This window comes from Echeneis naucrates, chromosome 10 (assembly GCF_900963305.1).
Source record: "Echeneis naucrates chromosome 10, fEcheNa1.1, whole genome shotgun sequence".
In the NCBI taxonomy this organism is placed as follows: domain Eukaryota; kingdom Metazoa; phylum Chordata; class Actinopteri; order Carangiformes; family Echeneidae; genus Echeneis; species Echeneis naucrates.
Window position 1 is genome coordinate 11560335 of NC_042520.1, and position 24310 is coordinate 11584644.

At 41.1% G+C, this 24310-nt stretch overlaps 2 protein-coding genes across 2 annotated transcripts; both read right to left on the minus strand.

Moving 5' to 3' along the window:
- Nucleotides 1–4170: 4170 nt before the first annotated feature.
- Nucleotides 4171–17018, minus strand: LOC115050277 (E3 ubiquitin-protein ligase RNF38-like). The gene is made up of 12 exons (XM_029513111.1): nucleotides 15594–17018; nucleotides 11899–11951; nucleotides 11551–11732; nucleotides 10372–10807; nucleotides 8872–9012; nucleotides 8550–8738; nucleotides 7508–7669; nucleotides 7307–7410; nucleotides 6353–6434; nucleotides 6040–6161; nucleotides 5583–5682; nucleotides 4171–5085 (listed from the first exon to the last, which is right to left on the minus strand). The coding sequence occupies exons 1-12, from the start codon at nucleotides 15877–15879 to the stop codon at nucleotides 5023–5025; spliced, it is 1920 nt and encodes a 639-aa protein (XP_029368971.1). The 5' UTR covers nucleotides 15880–17018; the 3' UTR covers nucleotides 4171–5022.
- A 474-nt stretch (nucleotides 17019–17492) lies between these two features.
- Nucleotides 17493–24088, minus strand: LOC115049841 (zinc finger CCHC domain-containing protein 7-like). Its single transcript, XM_029512403.1, has 8 exons — nucleotides 23077–24088; nucleotides 21993–22045; nucleotides 21534–21644; nucleotides 20747–20917; nucleotides 20519–20554; nucleotides 20294–20398; nucleotides 19664–19781; nucleotides 17493–18407 (listed from the first exon to the last, which is right to left on the minus strand). The coding sequence occupies exons 1-8, from the start codon at nucleotides 23429–23431 to the stop codon at nucleotides 17908–17910; spliced, it is 1449 nt and encodes a 482-aa protein (XP_029368263.1). The 5' UTR covers nucleotides 23432–24088; the 3' UTR covers nucleotides 17493–17907.
- Between the last annotated feature and the right edge of the window lie 222 nt (nucleotides 24089–24310).

Consider the following 24310-nt stretch of genomic DNA (forward strand, 5'->3'; position numbering starts at 1 on the left):
CTGAAATACCACATGACACATGGTCTTAGTCTGAGTGTCATAACAAAATGCCTGAACACTTCTTTTAAGTGTTTAGTTGTGAAAATCCTATTTCCGTTTTGTCAGTGTTGGAGGAGTTTTCAGCTAACCCTAAAGGCTGCAACAGAAAGTGTGAAAGACGAAAAGAGGTCTTAACACTTTCTGATTGTGCTGTACTTCGTGAACTTTGCTCCTAATGACTCACACCAGCTCATGGACAGGGAATTATCCAGCAGACAGTGAAGACGACGACTGGGGGGCCTTTCTGTTCACTGTGTGTGCACAGCATGTACAGTATACCACAGATACATGTGATCCTGTCCGCCTTCAAGCAGCCCTCTCCTCACCGACTGAATGTGTCAAACCAAAAAAAACTTCACATGATGCTGCCACTCCCACAGAGCTACGGTTAGGCGCTATGCCCCCTCCACCAACCCACACATACCCCAGTTCTGTCTGTCTCTCTTTCTTGTCTTTCTTGTCCCCTCCTCTTTCTCATTATGTCTGTCTCTCCCTCTCTCTCCGACACATACCTCACGTCCGGGAAGTAATGGCGATGGCCCCTGACAGTTCAGAACATGATGACATGGCTGGAAGCCACCCAGCATGCGGAAGGGGAAATCCCTATGAAATAAATATGATACACACTTCACTCAGAAAGCTGCTGACGCGATCACATTTAACCCCTTACACCGCCGGGTGCAGAGAGTGAAAGATATGAGAAAGAAGAAAAAGTGGGAAAGGAAGAAACGGTGCATGCAGGCGTGTGTGTATCCGTCTGCGTCTGTGTGAATATAAGTGAAGCAGGCAGAGCTCAGTGCTCACATTTTCTTTTTATATACAAGCAGGATGGAGAAACCATGTAGCCTGTCAGCTTGGCTCAGTCTGCACAGCACGCAGACACACACACACACACACACACACACAGCAGTTTGCACAGCTATCCTTGTTAGGACATCACACTGACTTCTATTGATTGTGGACAGCCTAACCCAAACCCAAACACTAACAATCATCTTAATGATAATCACAATCAATTCCTGTCCCTGTTACCGGCCAAATGTAACCACAGTATCTGTGACCAGGACCTCAGAAAGTGTGTTCTCCCACATTCAGATCAGGATTTCCCCCCAAAAAGCCAACAAAGACACTAATGTATCTGTATTCCAAATACAGCTTCTTTGTGACATGCGTTGACAGAAAGGACATGATGAAAATGAAGAAAGAAAAAAAAGGAACTGCTTCGATTAGATTAGATACAAAAAGGGCACAGGACTCTGATCAATCCGTTTTTGTGTCATTTGAAAGTGGCCCAGTTCAGTTAGCCTACATGCAGCAACATTTGGTTCATATTCAGCTCGATGTTTACACCTTCTCTAGATTACATTTCTACTTTTTTTTGACAATCTAGGGAGACAAAAGAGAATGATTCTCATTCACACTTACATGAAATATGTTGTTCAAGATTGGCTGGCACGAAAATGAATTCTGTCAATTGTTCTTCTCTCAAATGTTCTCCTTCTTCCACTCTCTTTGACCTGCAAGTGGGAGACTTAAAAAAGTTCCCCTTCTTCACAGCCACTGTGGGACAAGCTGCCTATCCCAGCGAAGCCTGGGGACAGGACAGCTTGTTGTGCATGAGTGACTAGAATGCAACTAACCAACCAAGTAGGACGATGTTCAGACCAGGATTTTTACCAGTGGGACTCCTTTTAGGCAACTGCAATGACATTGGAAAACATTGTTACTTGGCTTTGTGACAAAAATAAGGTTCAATGAGAATGTAAACGTGAACTAAGAAATCAAACTGTAACTAAATGACTGCTACAACATCTGGTAATAACCCTAACCCAAGTACAATGACTGGAATTACTCAATACTATTTTGATATTTTTTAAATATCAAAATAGTATTACTATATTATATATATATATATATATATATATTATAGTATTGCTATTTTATTTTTTTAAAAAGCTGCCACCATTTTTTACACTCTGTTTGTCCCAGTGTGAGTGCAGTTGATTGTTGGGGGAAAAACACATTTTACACCATCAGGATGGGCTCACCTGCCACCCAAAAGCTGGCCACCTAGAGCCCCCATACAATCCTGGCTCCGAGAGGAAGCAAGACAAGGCAAATATTGTTTGTTCCCTGAGCTGAGTAACTGTGAGGACAGTTTTAGGCAGAGGACCCCCATCATTTGCACTTCGGCACACCAGAGTGGAAGTAGGCTACAGGAGTGGGTGGTAACAGAAGCGACAAAAAGGGTGAAAGAGAAGCTGCATAAAACAAGGGAAAAGAAGAACAGAACGCTGGGACTGAGGAGGCAGGAAGAAGAAATTTAACAAACAGAAGAAGTGAAGAAGTCCATGTAGAGAACAAGAAGAAGAGTCACTTAAGTCTGAAGGTGGCAGAGTTACAGCAAAGAAAAGCATTAAAAGGGGACTAAGAAGAGTATTAATCAGGGAAGAAGAAGAAGAAACACGGATGAAACTAAAGATTGAAAGTCGGAAAAAGACAAGTCGACAAACAGTTGGACAGAGTGAGAGAAAAGAGCAAGGCGAGGCAGTGAGTCATCAGGCTTGGGCCGAGAGGCTTCTCATTTAATTAAACATGAACTCAAAACATATATACATCATCTCTCTCTCAGAGAGGGAATTGTCTGGCTTTACTGGGTGGCATAAAGCTGTATCTCCTTAAATGGTGCAGCTTCTCTTTATACTTTTTAGTACAAGTGTTGCAAAAACCTTTATATAAAGTTGCATCAAACTGATGCTCAGACATGATCAAGTAATTTTTAAAAATGCGAGCTTTTCTTTTTCTAAATAGTGAAAGTAGCTGAGTAAGAACAACAGAAGGATAAAATATATCATTAATAAACGCTAACAGGCGGTCATGCCATTCCCTGTCATCTGTCTGCTCTCTACCATCAAGTTAACATTGACAATTAAAATAAAGACGATGTGTTAATAAAGAAACAACGTTCGTTTGTGTAACATCTCTTTAACAACAAAAGCCCTGGACGGATTATGAAACAGAGCTGAGGCTGTATGTATAAAAGGTGTGCCACCCTCTCTACATAAGCACAAGAGCCACAGATTCATTGTTATTTTGGCGTCTCTTTGCAGTCACTGTGTTCCTTTCTCGTACTCATCTCTTTGGCTTGATTGACCTCCAAATCAGAACGTTAACAGTCTCTTCAAACAGAAGCTCTTCCCCTGAGCCTGTACCCCAGAGATCTGTGCAGCAATTCCTTCATGCCATTAGAGACTGCACTATTCACATAGTATCCATGAAAGCATGAGTTTTGCTCAGAAATTTTTATGAAATGAGAAAAAAAATTAAATAAAATAAAAATAAGGTTGTGTTTCTGTCGGTCACTGCAGCGCCACACATGTTGTAGTGTGGTGCTGAAAAGCCTTGAGTAGATATTTTATGAATACAAACTGCCTCTTAACAGAAGGCAGAAACAGCCATGTGCGCCGGGGGGGGAGGACGACGAGATGAACGCATGTAGGCATTTGTTTCAATTGCATCATAAATTCAATACAATGAAACACACTGAGCACTCATTGCCTCATTACCTGGTTTACATGAATTTGCATTGATGTTGAATTTAAACTTGGAATAATTTAACTAAACTGTTTGACTGCAGCAGGATTGAGTGATCATTGTGATTCCAGTACTTATAAGTAGAAATTGTGTGTGTAAAATTCAACTTGTTTCGCTTGAACAGATGTAGCAGCGATGACAGCAGTTTGAAGGGAGTCCCAAGAGACATTGGTAGCATTTACCGTCTTGACTTGAAGGAAAAACAGCAGCCTACTTACTAAACACAGAACAGAATGACTGAAGAACCCTTAAAATGCTGAGCCTCTCTAACTTCAGCTTGGGCAGAGCTGAGAGATCGTTGTCTAAAAGAGCACTGACACTGCCTTGTGGCAGCTTGAAGCTGTTACACCTCCTATACAAAACCTGAAAAAATCCTGAGGCAGCAGCCAGTGTTATTCTTAATAATAATGCCATTAATACCACAAATGCCATATACCAATTTAACCTTCATGTCTAACGAAGACAAATTTTGTTAACTTAATTTTCTGTTAAGGTTTTGAAAAAAATCTGTACAAAATTCTAAGTTAAAAATTTCATATCAAGCTTTTTATTTGGTATACAGATGTTCATAGATTTATACAGTATATATAGATATATGTATATATGTAACATGTGCCACTGCAAAGTCACAGACAAACTTATCTTTGCTAGGAAAAGAAGGCAAATAAAAATATATAATGTGCTTAATTTCAGAGTAGTGCCGTGAAGCGCTTGCAATGAAAGATAACCGGAATGATGAGGTAACTGCCAGGCAGGAAACAATCTCCTATAAACGTGTAATAATAATAATAATAATAATAATAATACCAAAATGGTACTGAAACAAATGGATCAAATAAGCAACTGAGAAGTATAGTGGCAGCATGGACCCATAGTGTCAAACTAGAGAAAAAGGATTAAAGTCTATAACATACATACACACAGAGTATGCATACAGACAGTGCATAAACGTACAAACAGGAAGTAAAGTCAGTCACTCAGAGCAAAAAAAAAAACTCTCACAATTTGTTACTCTTGTCTGATGCACAGTCAAAACTCAGCTATGTGCCAGAACATCTAAAAATATCGGACACATTCACACTCCCTCTCTCACATGCACACACACACACACAAAAAACACAGCCCACCACAGCCCTGCATCTTGGGCTGCCCAAACGCCACTCTCAATTGCAGCGCAGACATGCGCACACACGCACGAGCACGCACAAGAGAAATTTGAGGGGTGAGGATACAACCAAACAACAAAAAGGAGAAGAGAAGGTACGGCGCAAAAAGGCAATGAAAGGGTGTGTGTGTGTGTTTACAAGCACACGTGTGTCATTTTATCAGAAGCAGGCAGTACTGAACATGTCAGACAAACAATGAGGAGTGTCTGACTTCCTCATGTGGTCACTCTGAGTCTCTTTGGACCTCTGATGCATCAGCTCGACAAATAGGGCACGTCCTGTTGGCCTGGAGACAATGAGAAGAAACATCAAGTTGGGTTTTAGAAGCAGGTCATATAATTCACACCACAGGCCAGGTCCTATAACTGTCCGTGTGGACAGTAACCAAACTCACCAATGCGTTTAGGCATAAAAAAAATTTGCACAGTAGATCTTAGATGATAACATTTGTAGTTGCTTTGTATTGAATTATGATCCTTATAACCCATTTCAGGCTTTAGGCAATGCCTCACCCTTCTGAATCATAAGACTTTGTCATAATTAATACAAGTACTTGGAGATAAAGCGCTTCTTTCAGCATTTTTTGTGGGAAAATCACATGTTTGCAGATGGCTTCTTCTATTGAACACGTCCGGGGGTTATGTGCGATTTTCAGATTTCACAGACACTAAATTAGGGCTAAATTTAGGAATATTTAGGCATGACTGATGTTTGCCTTTGTGACATTCTCTCCACATTTCTAGAATGAAGATGTGCCTGGGTCATTTCCTTAGTTGCCCTTACCCTCAGCCACTTGTCAACACATTTCCCGTGGAACTCGTGGCTGCAGGGCAGGACTCGCAGCAGTTGGCGGGACTCAAAATCACTCATACACACCACACACCTGTAACACAACAGGTAAAAGTAAAACAAAGTATGGCAACACAAGATATTGTTTGCTTATTCCATATGGCACAGCTTAAAGAAGATTTAGGCTAGCTCGTGTGTGTTTAAAACTGCTTAATCAAGGATTTTCTGATTTACATTTTGAGAAATGTGTCAAGAATTTCCTAATTTCGCTGAATGTGTCCACAACCATTATGCCATTAAACTGCAAAAATTATGCATTTCATACACGTTACCTTCTGCCAGTAATTACACTTAAATCCTTTTACAGCGATCTCAAAGAGTTAACAGAAAATGCATTGACAACAATGACCTCTATTAGCCATGGACGACCTGTGTTATAAAAGACACTCACAGTGTTTGCTCAGACTGATGATTATTTGGATTGAACCGATAGGAGGGGAGCTGTTCAATGTCTCCTTTGGTCAGTCCTCGGAGTTTGGCCTCTCCCAGACGCTCAGCTAGGTTCAAGAGAGCCTGCAGGACAAAAACATCCACAAAAGAAATATATAATAATTTAAAAATATTGCCGTGAGGCCAGTAGATGTACAGGGGAAAAAAGAATAAAAAATAAAAAATAAAAATAAAAAACAACAATCTGCAACAGCAGAAGAATCAGTCGGCATTCAGCAGAGAAGAGAGTAAGGACATGTAAAATGAAGACAAACCTCATAATTCTCCACCTCTCCATCATCTACATCCAGCTCTAAACTGATTGCAGGTCCAGTTGGCTGGACTGGCAGCATTGAACTACAAAGGAAATTTGACAGAATTAAAATAAAGTTCATTTGGTCATAATGTGGGCAGCATGGCAGTATAGTGGTTAGCGCTGTTGCCTCACAGCAAGAAGGTCATGGTTTCGAGTCCTGTGCTTGTGTGCATTTCCTCTGGGTACTTCGGTTTCCTCCCGCCGTCCAAAGATATGCATGTTTAGGTTAACTGGTGACTAAATTGTCTGTTGGTGTGAGTGTGAGTGTTGTTGGTCTCTGTCTGTTGGCCCTGTGATGGACTGGCGACCTGTCCAGGATGAACCCCGCCCTCCCCCAATGTGAGCTGAGATTGGCTCCAGCACCCTCCATGAGCCGGAAACGGAAAAGCGATAGAAGATGAATGAATGATGTTCATGATGCAGGTGTGTAGCAGGGGTTAATGGACCAGTATGAGGAATTCAGTGGCATCTAGTGGTGATGCTGCAAATCAATACCGATTGACTATCACATCCCTCATTTTTCAAACCTGGACCCGAATCAACAGCAACTAACGCCATGAAAATATGTTTACAGTTTAAAAAAAAAAAAAACCAAAAAAAAAAAAACAACAACAACTCAGGAACAACTGTTTGGTGCGGTTGTTACTAAGAGTTCATGATATGAAGGCATTTGTGTTCAAGTTGAATAGCTAATGGTCCAAGAAAAGAAAAAAAAAAAAAAAATCTTATTTTATTTAAAATACAGTCCCTCCTCAGAGATAAGGCATCATATGCCTGGATGTACAAGCATCCTCACAAGACAGTAACTACAAATCCAACAAAATAAATCCAATTAGTTAAACTAATCAGGATGACTCTCTAGACTGGGTGAATTTCTTATTTCTGTTCATCATTAATGTACTGATCTACTTACAGGAAGTAAGGCAGGAGGCTAGGGTGGTAAGGCGAAGGTGGCAGTGGCTGTTGTGAGCGGTACCGCCGGCCCGGGAGGCGCCGAGGAATGAAGTTTGGATAAGACTAGTGATCAAGTGACAACACATACGTGTAAGGGACATTTAGTCCACATTTTTAAGTTGAAAACCACACATTTAATGTCCTTAATGTTATCTCTCACCACTCCAAAGAACTCCTGTGGCAGGGGGTCATGGGAGAGGAAGTGAAGCTGTGTCGAGTGAGGAGTAAGGGCTGGGTGGGTGGCAGGGGGGTAGTGGAGGCCTCCACCCAAAGACAGGTGCTCTCCCAGCAGCTCCACATCATTCTCTATCCTTTGTAATGGCTGGGAAAGCACAGGAGAAATGTGTTGAGGTCATTTCAGATAAGCACAGCAGCAGAAGCAATTCAAAACACATCATGTGTGGGTACATGGCCGGTTTTCCGACTCTACTTTATATTCCTTAAACATTCATCTCAGATGATCTAATCACAAGCACTCAGCTCTATGCATTTTAGTTAACATATCTGGCACATTCAAAATCCTGTTGATTTTCATCAATACAATAGCAACAATGGTATGCTGGGCAGTGGGCGAATGACTTCATGTGCTGCTCACAGCTTTCAGCAAAGGATTATCTTAGCCATTTGAAATGAGATATGTTTTTATTTCATTGTGTTCTTGATGTGGTGAGACTAATTAAACTGTGGCAAAGGATGAATCTGAAGCCCCAGATCCATTTGCGTTCACACTGCTGAAAGAACTAGGCCACGTGGGACGCAGACCACTTCCTTCCTTTGAGTGTTCCAATCTCAAATGCATCCTCGGTGCATCTTGGGTGTGCTCACGACTGCTCTTAAATCTGTCCAATAAAGGGCCGATCACCTGTGACACAATGTTAATGCCACGTATAAACTGCAGACACTAAAGGAAATGAGAAAATTGTCCACACTGGATCCTCAAGTGCAAACAGGTTATTGGTCATATCATAAAGAGAGAAGACAGTGTTTTTTATTTAGTTAAACACAATGTTTGATATTGACAACCCTGCCCTTTACCAATGTGAGCTGGGATTGAATAAATGGTCACTGCCCAGAAATGAATAAATGGTAGAAGATGGATGAATGAATGAATGTTTCCAATATTTACAATGGATGCATCCAATACCACGTTTACTAATGACAAAACAAAGTCAAGAAAACACAACATATAAATTCCTACTCACTGATCGTGCCTGCTGTGTCGGATAGGGTCCAAACTGTCCTGGTTGGGGCAGGTGAGGGGGGTGGTGGGAAAGGTGTGTGGGGGGATGGGGGAGGTGAGGAGGTGGAAGTAGAAAGGCCGGGTCACTGGACAGCAGTGATGGAAAGGGGTAGGGCATTGGTAAATGCTGCACAGAACAGGTCTGAATGACCTGTCGGGGAAAAAGAAAAAAAAAAAATGTTCAGAGACATGTTGACAACATTTATTTGAAAAGAACTAACAAAAAAAAGCTTTATCTGTAACAGGAAAATTTGCATCTCTTGCAAAAACGCAAACACACTCACAGGAGGAGGGACACTGCAGACAGGATAATGCTGACCGCTGAAAACCACAGAGCATGCTGGGATCTGCTGAGGGGCAGAGCGAGGCGGCAGGCCAGGTGGTGCCCCCGGAGGAGACACAGGATATGATACTGGAGCTGAACCCTGAATACGGAGATCAAGATCAAATTTGAGCCCATTTAATCTTCCTTTCATTCAATAACTAAACACATCAATACCTCATGTGTCAAACACAGATGTGTCAAGGTTTGAAAAAGAAAATACAAGCATTTCAGAAGTTACATTTTAAGTTTTAATCACAAATGAGTGGGTGGTGTCTAAAAAAAAAAAACAACGACAATTCAATTTGATTACAAAAGTTGAACAAAAGGATGTAGGATTAGTTTTAAGGTCACTGTTGTATTTTGCATAAGAATTCAATGTCTTCATAAAGGAACTTGTGCTAGTATAGTGACTTCTGAACTTGAAATAAAAATTCATTTATTTAATTGAACTCAAAGACCCAGACAAAACTGCAGTTTCAAATTAATCTGTTCATGGACTGCCGATTATCAGCCAACGCAAATACTTTCAATAAAATAATTTTTTTTCTCTTTCTTCCAATGAGCGAAGCACAAAAGCGCATTTTGTATTATTACAAAAAGAAAAGAAGCTTTGTATTTCCTACATCCTGGATATGATGCTTCGCACTAAAAACACAAACTCAGGTAGAATTTGGCTTCCTGAAGTAATGAAGTGATACAGACCCCAATTTTTCAGAAGTTTCCCTTTTACCAATAAACTTTTCTTCACCCCAGCCAAGTAAAAATGTATTGAATCAGCCCCACTGGAAGTTACAATTACTGCCTCATGGTTGTGTTCCTCTGACAACCAGCAAAGTTGTAGGAAATTTAGTCACAAGCTCCCCTTCATCTTGTGAGTTAGACTAATAGAATAATTGGCAGAAGTGTTTTTGCAGAACATTTTGACGTAGGTGGTCATTTAATAATAAATGTCATTCCTTTATCATTTTCTCCTATTAGACATTGGGGTAAATTGTGTCATAATTAGTAAATGAATGAAAAGCATTTCGTCAGGGTACAGTGACCTTGCCTTTTGGATGCAAAATTCTAATGATTTCATCATTGAATTGGACAATGCATTCATAAGAATAGAATGAATGGATGAACAAATATCCAGATAAACTGAAATGCTAATGCCTCCAGCCCTGGCTGCTGCAGATGCATAAAAACAAGCAGACAAGACAAACATGCTAATAAAAAGACAAACCAACCAAATAAATCATTCACCTACAGGGTAATAATACATTTACTTCAACTGCAAATAAGTTAATATATCCATGAGTAGCTTTGTTCATTCACATTGCAAGTGTCGATGATGTGCATGTTTCACATTCTTGTTTGGCATTAAATGGAGACAATAGTGACACAAGAAGAGGGCAACCTTTAAGAATCACAATATTCCCCACCAGAACAAGTTATGTTCACATTTTAGGGTCCTCACCTGCTCATGAAGATCCAGCACGACACTGCTCTGTTGCTGGGATGGATGAGGGTGTGGGTGTTGTGGGTGAGCCGCGGGATGCAGAAGCCTTGGAGACAGGTTTGGTGACTGGTGGAGGGGTCTTGGGGAAGGGTTTGGGGGATGGTAGCCTGGACGTTCTTCAGGTCCTGGCCCAGGTCCTGGCCCCCGGGGGGGTTGCTGGCTATACGGAGGGTAGCCCTGAGGGGGAGCTGGGTGGCGGTAGTTTTCATCCTGGTGGCCTGTCGACAGGCCGTGGTGAGAGTGCAGGTGGTGGTGGTGATGATGGTGAGCATTGGGGTGGTGGTGGTGGTGGTGGTTGTTATTGTTGCTGTTGTAGTGGTGGTGGTTGTTATGTACATGGTGGTGGTGGCGGGTCAGACGATCGCGCCGGCCACGCTGGCGTCTCATTGGAGGGCTAAGGTAGAAGAAAGAGAGAAGAATTAAAGAGGCAGCAGGAGTTATATTGTCATTTACATAATCATAAACACTGGAACTGTTATCTACTACAAGAGGGTTAAATATTAAATCTTAACCATAGTGATAATGACAAAAAGCAGGAGAGTTGAGGACAGCCTCTTCTGCCTTCCATGCATTATGTGTATCCTCATGAGACTATTCTGTAACGTCTCAGCATATAGAGCTGCGTAAGGTCCGAGGTTAGATAGATTTCTGACATGTAACCTCATTAGGAGTCAAAATAAAGGCAACCTAAACTTAATCCATTAACACCATTATTGCCTATAAGTTTGTGCTGTACAGTAATTTGATTGATATTTCAATATATCGGACTATTCCATGTTGGTAGAAGCTCATCTGGTTAGAAACAATAAATCTAAATGTATTCATTGTATAGCTGCACATTTTATTATTTTTATTTATTATTTTATTATTTTATTTTATTTAATTATTTTATTATCAACAAATAAATATGGTAATTATTTTCTGAGTTTATCATTTAATTATTTATTCCATGAAAAGTCAAAATGGCAAAAAGGATGAACATCAATTTTCTAAAAAGTTGTTTTGTTGACCCTTAACTCTAAACCTTTTCAGAGCGTTAGTCAGAAAAAGCTATTCAAACACTTGGAATTTAGTAAATGTTCCTCTATTTCGACCTTCTATGAGGTGCATTTTGTCCTCGCACACATATACACTTACCTGCGACGGTTGCGAAGGGGTGTGTGGCATCTCTCTGGCATGTAGTGGGGGTGTGGTCTGCGAGTCGGTGGAAGCTCCCATGGGCGAATGGGAGAGGAAGGAGTAGAGGGGGGTGCAGAGCTCAAATCCAACATGGACTGCTGGGAAAGACGTTGCCTCTTGGGACTTGGGCTGTCTTCCATCTGTAAAACGAGGGGGGAGGGGCAGGGAGAACCAGAGGAATGGTCATAAAAAGGAAGCAAAACAAAAAGGAAGAATGAATAATAAAAGAACAACAATAACTTATGGACCCTATTCAAACCAGCATCAAAGCGGAGGCAACAGGCAGTGGTCATGTTTCATACTCACTTTGTCTCGATCCTCGCTGCACACGGTATCTGGATGAAAATGTAGCACTCCTCCTGCAGGCCACAGTGGAAATAAAAACACAATCAGATAAGAGAGCTCTGAAAAATAACAACACAAGACAAATGGACATAAGCTTGCTAAGCCAACAGAAATACAGAAAAACGCACCAGTAGCTGGTTGCCTTCAATTTTACATTTTAAAAGCAGCCTGGATAATCTGTTTAAACAGACCAACAGATTTATCATTGCAATATCAAAAAGTAACTACACCAATTTGCATCTAAGAGCTTGGTACACAAACAAAGGTTACACTCTGCTGTTGTCACTGACAGCCTCACTTTCAGACAGGAACATTTCCTGGTTTAAATGGGCATCTCATTTCATTGTAAAGTACTAGAGCTATTGTAAAGTACTACCTGGAAGTGAAATGATGCATGGATAAGTCCACTGCAAGAAGGTTAACAGGCAACAATTCTGATCATCAGTGCAACCATTATAGTCCTTCATCAAGTAAAGAAGCAAACAGTTGCCAGGTTTCAGCTTTTCAGATGTGAAGGTGAAAAAGGTGTAAACTGAATCTTTTAGTTTTGGGCTGGTGGTCTGACAAAATGAACAAGGCCAGCATGGGCTGACATTTGAAAGACTTAATTTACAGTAAACAATGATAGGCAGTCTAATCAACAATGAAAATAATTTAGTTGCAGCCATATACTGGCCCATAAATGGAAGCAACAATACAAGTACCCACTAATCATTACCAGAGAGCCTTGGTTCTAGTTTGCACATTGGCAAAAATCTGCTATGTTGTAGCATCACTGAGCAAGGCAGTGAACCATTATCAGAACAGCAAAAATCAATCAGGACCAGATTGCCAATTTTATTTTTTCTTTCCTTGTGATGGGGAAACAAGCAATACAAATCTCTTTCCAAAGATCAATAGTCTATCAAGGATAGATATTGATAGATAGAATTGATATGAATGAGATTAATATGTCCAAAAACATTAAATAGGAAAAAAAAGAAAAAAAGATAAAAATGACACTACATAGATCACTAATACCATGCATGTAATCTCAGAAAAGCACAATGCTCTCTCAACTGTTTATCTGACATACCACATGTGTAATCTGGATGCAGCATGAGAGCACACACATAAGAAGGATGTCCTTGAACTCAGTTGACAAGAGTTTCCTATAAGCAGTCCACCAAAAAACTTTAATCACTAAAAAGGGGGAAAAAAAAAAATCTTTCTCCCCCTCATCTCTTCATTTTTCCCCTCCATGCCTGCCGCATCCAAACAGCCCCTTCAGTCCCCTCAGAAAAAGCAAATCTGACAGTCCCCCCCCTCCCTTTCTTGTCTTTGTGACATTACTTGAGAGCCGTGTGAAGTCTGTCGACAGTGACAGCTCAAAGACGCCCTGCTAGTGGCTGCAGAGATCAGAGGGATGGTTGGTTGACTGACTACCCGACAGGAGGGCCAAAAAAACAGTCTTACATCTTTACTCATCTACCATCCCTTTTTCTTTAGACTTCATAGGTTCGTAGGACTCTGCCAACCATGTGTCTTGTGCAAAACTAGGTCTGTTAATGCTGATTCACCCCAGGGTCCACAGGAGAGGGGATGGCGAGCCAGACTGGATGGGTTCTGTTGGTGAGCACAGACGACCTTGTTCCCTCCAAGCATGACTGCTGGCGAAGAGTGACATTGTTTCTTTCACGACTGACAATCCAGTCAGGCAGGCTAGAAAACTAAACTAGATTATCAGGTGTCACCAAGTACAAATGTCCCCCAGTTCTTTAAATAATACAGAGTTGAACAATTATTTAGGTAAAGAAACATCCTCTTTTAACCATATTATCAGCAGAGATCTCATGACAGCATGAATGTGTAAAAATTGGTTGCTATTAAGTTGCAATGCTGGCAGGTTGTGGGATGCAACACTCGCTGCTTGAAACTGGGGGAGTGAAAGAGGATTTTGGGGGGGGGGGGGGTGTATTAACACCCTGAAGACCAACCCTGACACTTTCAGCATAAGGATGGAAAGGGGTGTAAGAGCTATGGCTTATACAAAAACAAACAAGCACAGACAAACAGGAAATATGTTATGCCTAGCATAGAAGCAGATCTCACACACAGATCCCAGTCATCGACGAAGAGGCATCTGCAGCTGCTTAGAGGATGAGGCAGCTCACACAGAAGGAAGATTCACTGGTTAAGTCGTTCACACAAACCCCACTGTAGCCTTTCAATTTAGGAAGCATGTGTTTCTGTGTGCGTCTCCTCTGTGTGGGTTATTCTGAGTGTTTGGCAACAGTGTTGCTATTAAAGCAGAGGACCATTAAAAGCCTGATTTCATTCATTCACTGCACTTTTTCTGCCTTTGAGGGAGTTCAATCTGGTAATACAGAAGGTTCCTCCTGTCACTTTACAGTAGTCAGCAATGGAACCAGCTGAAGACTAACCACTGCAAACAATTACCAGAGGCTGAGTTGAGCTCTTTAATTTGTCTATTCTTCTAATTATTTAAAGTTGGTGGGGTATTTTTCAGTCACAATAATTTTGGGGTTGGTTAAAAAAATGTTGTGGGAATGACATTGGGAATGGACACACAGTCCATTGAATCACTATTTAACTGATAGGACTACTTCTAGATTTAGACAAACCATTAACTTAAACCACTACTTTGTTCTTTTGGCTCTAACTTAAACATTGCTTTAAAAAGATTTTACTAAACTCTGACCTGGACTGCTAATTTAAAGCTTTGCATTGGCCAAACTGACAGACTGACCAAAAGTTAAAAAAAAAAAAAAATGCTAGTTGGAGTTCTGGTATGGCAATTAAATCATAATCATTACCAGAAAGCCTGGGTTGAAGTCTGTGTGTTAGCAGAAGTATCCCTGAGCAATGCAATGAACAATTATTAGCTGAGCAACACCTTCTATGTAGCATGTTTTCTTACCCATCAAGCTTTTGTCATCCGGTAGTCCAGTGATGACAAAAGCTAATGTGGGAGAACTGACAGCTTTGCACAGCCTAAAACATAAGTATAGCAGCACTACGATTCACAAGGAACTGCTAGGACGACTATACTGTGCTGGCCTGCACATTGGCAGTGAGTAGTCTGAAATAACAATGTATTCTTGATAGATTAAGAGTTTCATAATATTCATTATTGTGCAATTTCAAGGTTTGTGCCAAAGCTCCAAACTGCTCTTTCAATCAAATTCCCGTCATCGTGTCTACATCACTGAGAAAAATCAATGTGTCCCTGATCTCCTGAGAAGTAACTCAATACGACCCTTCAGTATTACCATCCCCGGACTATCCAAAGGAAAATTCTGTAGTGCTGAATTTCTACTGAGGGCCAGGATCATTTTCACTGCATGTATGAAGCCAAGCCTTGACACACAGGACAGGAAGTTCGGGAACATGGTGTGCCCTATTTACCTAAGTAAAACCTCCAGAGCTGAGGCTCTCCTACATCTCCTGATGTCACACATAACTGGCCTTTCAAGCAACAGCTGGCAGTGAAAGGACTGAGCCTTTTAGTTAAATGTCTCAAAGCCTGTTAAGCTGCTAGTGGTTTGACTCCATCCCTCAGGGGGCGTATCCTCTGTGTGTGTGTGTGTGTGTGTGTGTGTGTGTAATGATGCATCTATCCGGGCTGCGGGCCCTGTTTACTGAAGCCTGCTCACCGGCCCCGGGGTGTCTGTGAGCTGCGTGCGAAGAGTGGCGCTGCGCCCCGGCGGACAGGTAGCTCCCCTGGGTGTGCTGCTGCTGGCTCTCCGAGTAGCTCCGACCGCCGTGGTGCGGCGCCCATCCAGGATTGCTCTGCGGCGGGTAGCTCACCCCTCCTCCGCCGGCGTTCATCAGGCTCCCGTTACCGACCGCGTTACCGCTGCCATTGCTCCCAACGCTGCCGTTCATGCCGAAATGATAGAAGCCAGACCGAGACCGAGACCGCGTCCTCGGGGGATCCATGGCTGCAGAGAGGAGAGGAGGAAGAGGAGGAGGAGGAGGAAGAGGAGGAGGAGGGCGGTGGTGATGGATGGACGTGATGAAGGTAGGCTGGAGAGGTGGACGTCCAGAGATGGCCAGGAGCCTCCCTCTCTTCAGACCGCTTCTCTCACTGAGTTACCTCTGATGGCGACCGGTTTGTGCGAGTGTTTTCTGGGACATTTAAAGCTGCTGTTCTGATTTAACGAGGCGGGACAGCCGGGAGCAGCAGGTTCAGGGAAGCACGGCGCTCATATGTCGCACAAGCAACATCTGCACGGACTCCATCCACTCTCCCCCCTGCTGTATGTCTTGGGGTCAACTTAATGGAAAACGCCTTTTTTTTTTCTTATTATTATTTCTCCACTTCGTGCTTACGCCTTTTAAAAACGGTCTCGTTAAATCGATATGCTAATCAATGAAGGGGCAGTTCACGTCGTTAGCAGAACAACAGCTGAGCAAGTCTCTGGTTCTCTATTGTCTTTTCCACAGAAGGCAACTGTCAGGCTTTCTCGCAGTAAAATAAAGTGTTTTTATAGTCATTGGTTGCAAGCAATTGAGTCCAAAACGAACGAATCTATTGCCGACGAATAAATTAACAAATAACAGCGGCTGAAGTTAATATCTTAGCCCTAAAGAGCGAGCCAAGTTTAATACTTAAATCCCCAAATACAAGCAAAATGGCTAGCTGTCTGTCGAGCGTTAGCAAACTAAAGGAAACCAGCCGCCCCGCTCTCCGGCTGTGAAACTAAGTTATCAGCATAGGTTCGTGGATAAATTACAACAGTAGCTCGCTGTAAGTAGTAAAGTTACACCTCATTGTGTCGGTAAACTATACCTGCTCGTTCATCGGCATAATTTCGATTTTCCAGCTAGCCCGAGGCTAAAAGGAAGCGGACTCTAGAGGGGAAAACAAGTCCAACAGTGCCGACATTACGAGCTAGCTAACGTCGCACTATATCGATGTTAGGTTCGCCGGCGATCGCTTCAAATAACCGATGGGCACAGAGCGCACTAAAAAGGATGCAGCTCCCTTATCCGTCAAGTAAGGTGGACAATATATGTCCAATTTAAATCCCCTCTCGCAGTCGCCGTGTTTTCTCTGGTCAGCGGGGAGTGTAGTGGAGATCAATCAATGGGAGTTTCACCTCTCGGCCTAGTCGCAGCCAATCGATCACAGAGAAACGGGTCGCTCGGCTCCGGGCAAACGCGCCGCAAAACCCACACGATCACACAAAACCCGCAAGTGCAACGCATTAAAACTCGCAGACAATCCACAAGAGCGACATTATTTTTGCTCGATAGCGGCAAAGGTCGATTTTTAAGTAGAAGCTTGTTATCGGGATTGATTGCTTTGGTCTAGCAAACCCCAGGCAGCTGCTCAGCTCATTAATAATGCAGCAGCTTCATAGCAGCTATAGTATAAGACAGCGCTTTGAAAAGCACTGACTTCATACGTGCACCCGCTTTGAAAACCTCCCCTGGTGGTCTACACAAACCTAAACCCTCCCTGCTCGTGTTTTCATGCAGCAAACGTCTCACAATAATCATCTACTTCTCAACACAAAACAGAGGCGAGGTTATAAAAATGTCTTTATTGCCGTCGTCTTTACGATATAAATATCAAGCTTGATCAAAGGTCAATCAAAGGTCTGTACCTCTCTGACCTGATTTCAAGTATTATACTGACGGAGATGATATGTATATGCATGTGTATATTTGAGGAGATCGTAATTCACCCATGTAAAATGAAGCCAAAAAGCAGGTGTGGCATTTTAAAACAGTATGAAATACTGTAAGGCTAAAAGTTACATTTGGACAAACACAATAGCAGTAGATGTACCAGATGAACATTCATACTGCTACAATAAAGATGACAACGTTTCAACAGTTTTTTCTTTCGACAATAAATAGACCGATCACTTAAAACACTGGCATCATTCTTTTGTTATTCAGTTACATTTCTCACCATTTCAAAATGAAGAATAAAACAAACAAATAAAAAATAACACATTATCTTCTTCTGTGTCGTACTCTTTGCTTTGGGGAAAGAAGGTTTCCACTTTCAATGTCTATGTTGCCATGAGGATATAAATCCCTACGTTTTATACCTCCCCTCTTCTTCCACCTATCTCCCTCACTGCTCCTCCTGCTCCTTTTGCCACCCAGCTCATCCCTCTTCTTCTTCTTCCATGGAAGGGACGCAGACTTCCAGTGACCAGGGGGGGATGGCTTAAATTCATATGTGTGGCACGCATTGTCATCAGAGTCACCTCGAGACCTTTTCAGTTGTCCCCCTTCACGTCTGGCCTGGGCCTCTCTCCTTAGTCTCTTGATCTCTTGTCTCTCTCTGCGTCTCTGTGGCCATGTCTTTCTCCTGCCAGCTCGCCGGCATGTGTTCTGTGTTGTCCTGCTCTTCCCTTGTGTTGACTGATTTTCCTCACCACTCAATCCTGTTATTTCAGACAGGTGCTGTTGGTCTGCAGTACCCTTCGACCCAGTACTCACAAGCTCTGAAAATTAAGAAAACACTGATGAAGATTTCCTCAATCACCAATGAGAGCCCATAACCGTAGTCTTTTTTTTTTTTTTTTATAAACTATGGATCAAATTTAACGTGAAGGGGGCTCATCAACGAACAAACAAACCAGCTTTGTGTTATGAACCAACTCTGGAGATTCCCTCTGCTCGACAGAGCGTTTCAGCATATTTCTATTTATTGTGTTGGTGTCATTGGCCTCAAGTTCACTGTTGTGGATGGGAATCATCCACTCCACCACAGTACGGTGATAAACCCACCTGCTCAGCGCACAGGCAAAGTCAAGGACCAGCTGGTGAGCATAATGGTACATTTAACAGCTAAAGAGCCAGATATTTCCCTCAAGAGTAGTTGGAGATCAACACAGAGCTAACATGGATATTGGATTTAAATTTGTTGAGTGGTCAAAACATGGCCCCAAGTGAATGCTAATATTGCTCTGTGCTTACATGACCTGGATGTAAACAGTACAGCCTTACAAGGTGATAGCATGTCTATGTCGTATGTACAATTTGTTCTGCTGACCTTAAGTCAATAATACTACTTTAAATGGCACTTCAACAACTCTAAAAATATTGTTATTAGTTGACCTTTGGTGTTTTAACTTCTCATATTACTGCAGTAATGTCCAGAAGGTTGGCACATCACTGATGTGGTTACAGGTTTATCAAAGCAAGCAGGTTTGAACCCCTCAACCACAGAGGGCAATAAAACAGTTTTTATACTTTTTTTTATACTTGGGGTTTAAGTCAGTTAAAGTTTCGCCTAGACATGCAAAAAAGATAAGATGGCCCCCACAGCAGGATCACAGTAATTATCATAACGGCCATTTAGAAAAGAAGTAAAATTCTTGTATGTGCTACAAAAATAGCTTGTTTTTTTTGTCTTAAAAATAGCTAATTTGAGACATCAGCAAACCCAAATTGCTTACATCGAAGAACCTTATAGAGAATTTAAAGCTCCACCTCGATAATTTAATATGTTAATACATGTTTCCAATTATTATTTACTCACATTATTGACTTCAGTGCCATGTTTAATAACTGTGTTATGAAATTATTGCACCTTTGTCATCATATATCTCTGAAAGGTGCAAGATGTTTTTGTTTAGTTTTTTTTTACTCAGGTGAGATTGAGTCCAAACTGCAAGACTTCAAAAGCATGATATTACAGTTTCAAACACTATTTGCTTCAAACATTTACATGTATATACAATAAATGCTTTGTTACCTTTGGCTCTTCTCTGGTTTACAGGACAACATTCGAGGATGTCGTCGATGGTGTCATAGTGGCAAACATAAGGCAGTGAAGGAAAAGTCCTACTGACCATCCTACTTTTAGTGCACTCCTGACAGAGAGAGAGATTAAAAGAAAGGGCAAAAGACAGATGCAGGATGGTGGAGAAATATATTGTGACACAATTAAGTCCAATCCAAAATGGGGAGAGAGGCAGGAAAAATATGTTGGATAGGGGTATAAAGCGAGGAGGAGAAAGGCAGACAAAGAGAGACATGGGCAGTGTAAAAAAAAGATGAAAAGGAGACAGTTCCAATAACACTGTAATCATCTACTGCCGGTTCAGTGAAGGTTTACAGCAACAGCTAAAAGAAAAATCACGGAAGCAGCTTCAGTCAATTACAGCCCAAAGTTATGAAACACACCACAGCCTTTTATTGGTTCTGAAATTTGGTTCTTCACTCTCTCCGCACACTGCAGCACTTTTTGTATAAGAAGTGATGCCTTGGTGGTTGTTTGTTTTTTTTTACCTTCTGTTCATTTTGTCTTTTCACATGAAACACTTGCTGCATGGGAATTCTTGGTATTAGTGTGTTTTATTATTGATGATAATTGACCACTTACATAACCATAATGTCCCCTCTTGGAGCAGTTATAACAATGGGTGAGGTGTCTCTTATGTTTTAGCCTCTGGGTGGTCTGTGGCCTGAATGGAACTTCTAACTGGATCTGGAAATAAGGTCAAACAAAATGAGCTGCTACAGTGAGTCAAAAACATGTCATGGTTTAGAGGCTTGATTATTAAATAGGCTGCTGAGAAAGTCCAGTAAAACCAAATAAACAACTCACTGTTAAGTGGTATTGTCTCCAAGTATCAGGGCAGGCCTGAGGAAAATGTAGGAAACAGAAAAGAAAATGTAACTTAAGAATGAAGAAGAATTTATAAATGGTGCACACACACATGTCTACGGCTAAAAAATTATCAACACACAACTGACAAATGCTTTCAAAATGTCCTTCACACATCAGTGCAGAAAATCAAAGGGGCAAGATGTGGTGCCGAATGAAAAAACTCACCTCACATAGGTGTCCTATCATGCCGCAGCGCTGGCAGTGTTGGTTCCATACTGGGGGATTTTCACATGGCGTGAGGCCATGTGAAGGTAGCCCACAGCTGAGGCACGGGCGGCTTGGACAGTCCTTTTGGTTGTGGCCCTTGATCCCACAAAGGATGCAAGTGGGACATTTCTGCACACACCAAAAACTATTTTTACAAGGATTGTCAATCAACCACCCCAGGTAACCACAGGATTACAACAACACTGACTTCTCTACACAGTTTATGTCAGCAAGCAAGGAAAGATGGTGAAAGTGAAATTTACAAAGGCAAAACAAAGATTTGTTGTCTCATAAGAAAGATGATCAATGGTTAAATTTTAGGACTCATAGAGACAAACCTTGAAAAGAAGGCTACCTCACTGTCAGGGATAAAGTGATAAGTTCAGAGGGGAAAAAGACCCAACTGTACATAAAAATGATGACTGAATTATTTCTACACTTATTTAAAACTGAGATTTTAAATATTGCTTGAATAAAGATTTTACAGAATACTGCGTAGATTTAGTTGAAGAAAATAAAAAGAAAATTACCATGAAACACCAAAGCAATATTTCACTTCATTATTCAGCCATATGTCTCAGCCCCAAGAAAGATATGTCAATGCTACCCAGTGAACTGTAGCAAACTCCCATATATTCAGTGATTTTTTTTAAAATAACAATATGTCTTCTACTTACCTACTTACAATGCAAATTGTAAAAGCTTACTCTGTGTATGTACAAGAAAGGGCTATGTGTTCTTTTACCTTATGGTAGTAGCAGCTTTTGGCAAGGTGTCCGGTCCTATTACACATGTGACAGATCAGAGAATGGCCAGGCACAAAATAGCGGCTGGACATAGACTGATCAGTGCCAGACTAAATAAAAGAGAAGACAAAGAAGATATAAAAAAAATTACAGTAATGTTAACTCATCAGACAAAGCTGACTAGTATTACAAAAAAGTCTTTTATCATAGTTAGCAATTTTATTGTTGAATATTTACAATAAATGTCATGTAATATAGTAATAGTTGTTTGTTTTTTTGTTGTTGTTTATTGACTACAATTTTGTAGTCAATATGTAGAAGTATGTATATCTTCATATGTATGTATGTATGTCTTCATAGGTATATACATTGAAATGTAATAAGATAATTAGTATAGGCATGTATGACAGCAGACACATTTCTCTGAATAAATGAGCTCTCCTGTACCAAAAACGTACCTTGTCTTTCTCTGATACAGCCCAAGCATCTTTAACTGACTTCACGTCTGAATCTGAAGTAGATAGATTGAAAATGGGGAACATTAACTTACGCAGCTATAAATTTCCTCAATAAAAACCATAATCGACAGGCTCAGTCCACACAACCAAAGAGCAGATCAGGAGTTTTACCAGTCTTAATAAATGGCTTCCTGAAGTAAATTGTCTTGTAAAAGCTGTAGTTCACAGGCCATAGAAACCTGAAAAAAGCCTTTGACCTTCCTAAATTGTTGATCACTTCAGTGTGGAAAACCCTAAAATCTCTTTCCTCCAAGGAGCCTGTAGGCTGGGAATTAAGATTAAATAACTCTGCAGGAGGTGTTCTGGTATGAATATGGATATCTTCATTCATGTAGAGTATTTTTGAAAAACACTGCAAATATGTTTGAAATTTGAAACTATATTCCTCCCTCCCTATTTAATAAATATCTCTGCTGTCCAACACACAAGATAACTGAGCTGATAACTGTTGCACTATCGACAAAAATGAAATATATATATTTGAAATATGACTATGACTATGAAATATGACTGCCCATTGTGTTATTGTTACACTGAAAAGCATTGTTCATTCTCACAAAAATAGGCTATTCTTATATCTCTGTAAAAAACTTAACAAAAATATATTCATGCCCATTATTTTAATAACTTTTGCTCTTTGCTGATGTTAAATATTCATGTTCATAGTTTTACTAAAGCATTAACATCATGTCCAAGGTGAAAGTGAAAGCCATTTTCTCAGAGTAATATTAAAATGCTTAAAATAATCAAACCCCTGCAATGATGTTCTCATACGATGCACACATTCCCCCCCAAAACAAATTCACAGTTACTCACAATAACTCTAATACACTTCAATTTCATGTCTGATCTTTAGATAGTTATTTTTCTTATTGAACATTCCATCATTGGCACTTTTGGACACATTTCCATAAACTCCAACCAGTCACACGTCTTTGTTTATGGTTGCTTGTTTGATTTCTAAACATTACTTTGTGGTAGTGGTAGTAATCAAAATGAACAGTGAAAACAGCACAATGTTTACCTTCATCCCCAGAGTCATCCTCAGAGCTGCTCCAGTATCCGAGGTTGAGCTGGATGCTGGAGTCCTCCAGCTCCTCCTCTCCTCCCAGGATCATCCACTCCTCGATGGACTGATCACTGTCCTCCTCCTCCTCCTGTGAGGCAGCACCGGGGCTGCATCTCTCCTCCGGACACCGTCCAGAGCTGATGGTAAAGGCCAAGAGAAGAGGGGGGGATCTTTCCCCGTGGAGCCGTGCTGCTCGTTTGCAGCTGCTCTGGTGTTTCTGGTCGCTTAACTCGATCTGTCCAGCGCTGTCTGAACTGTAAGTGTCCTCAATAAAGAAAGCTTCGTCCTTCTCCTCCTTAGTGAAACTCATAGCACCACCCAACACAAACGGAGACTGAATAGCGCCAACCAGCGACGGATGGATGCGCTGCTACCAAACATCAAACTCCTGGTTTTGTTAATTTAATTGTTTGGGGTTTTTTTTTACGTAAACCTGTTAATGTCACCACACGAAGCTTAGCTTTAGGCTACAAGCTCCCTGCTAATGTCAGTTAGCCCCGTAGTAGCCGGTCTTATTAATGAACCGAAACTAGCAAACAAAAGAAGTCAAACATCGACCGTAAACGCCTTTTTGGTCACTTTCTGTTTTAATTAAGTGTGTATTGGGTCGATTTCATCTTAAAACCACAAAAATTATTGTTTCCCTTCGCAAGACTAAAAAAAAGCATTGTAACTCCCCACGCTTGCTTACCGGCGTGCCCGGAAAATGTTGGCCAACAAAAACTCAACCCGGCGTTCAGCAGACACGGCGCTCAGTAACCTTCCCTGTGTTCAACAGTCCCATTAATATTAATACAGATAAATTAAATGCTATATTATTGATACCAATAACAGAAAGTTTGTGTTTGCGTTCAAATACTGTTACTACTACAAAAACGATTTCAACTCACTCTGCGAAAGTTTTTGGATCGCACCTAAAAAGTTCCATTTATAAAGGCTTTAGTGATGCCTGTGCAACTTAAACAATAGATATAAATACATCAATGCCTAATTCATTTGGTGATAGTTATGTCTTTAAAATAGTTGCAACTCATTAAAATCTCAACAGAACACTGCTCGTCTCTTCGCAAAGCTCTCCTGCGGACTGTGTGTAAACCTACTTGAAAGTTCAACCTCCATTTGTGTTGAAGCAAAATTATTTTAATGTAGGTATTTATTGACTCATTAATTTATCTTAACGAGGAGCCCA

What these genes read in the sequence shown, in the direction of transcription:
- LOC115050277 (XM_029513111.1), bottom strand. Translation starts at nt 15,879, where the DNA reads ATGGATCCCCCGAGGACGCGGTCTCGGTCTCGGTCTGGCTTCTATCAT. An exon ending in TGCTGGATCTTCATGAGCAG is followed by an intron (nt 9,013 to 10,371) that starts GTGAGGACCCTA and finishes CTCCGTATTCAG; the next exon opens with GGTTCAGCTCCAGTATCATA. An exon ending in GAGAGGTGGAGAATTATGAG is followed by an intron (nt 6,162 to 6,352) that starts GTTTGTCTTCAT and finishes TTTGTCCTGCAG; the next exon opens with GCTCTCTTGAACCTAGCTGA.
- LOC115049841 (XM_029512403.1), bottom strand. Translation starts at nt 23,431, where the DNA reads ATGAGTTTCACTAAGGAGGAGAAGGACGAAGCTTTCTTTATTGAGGAC. An exon ending in GGATGACTCTGGGGATGAAG is followed by an intron (nt 22,046 to 23,076) that starts GTAAACATTGTG and finishes TATCTACTTCAG; the next exon opens with ATTCAGACGTGAAGTCAGTT. An exon ending in GGAGACAATACCACTTAACA is followed by an intron (nt 20,399 to 20,518) that starts GTGAGTTGTTTA and finishes CCTTATTTCCAG; the next exon opens with ATCCAGTTAGAAGTTCCATT.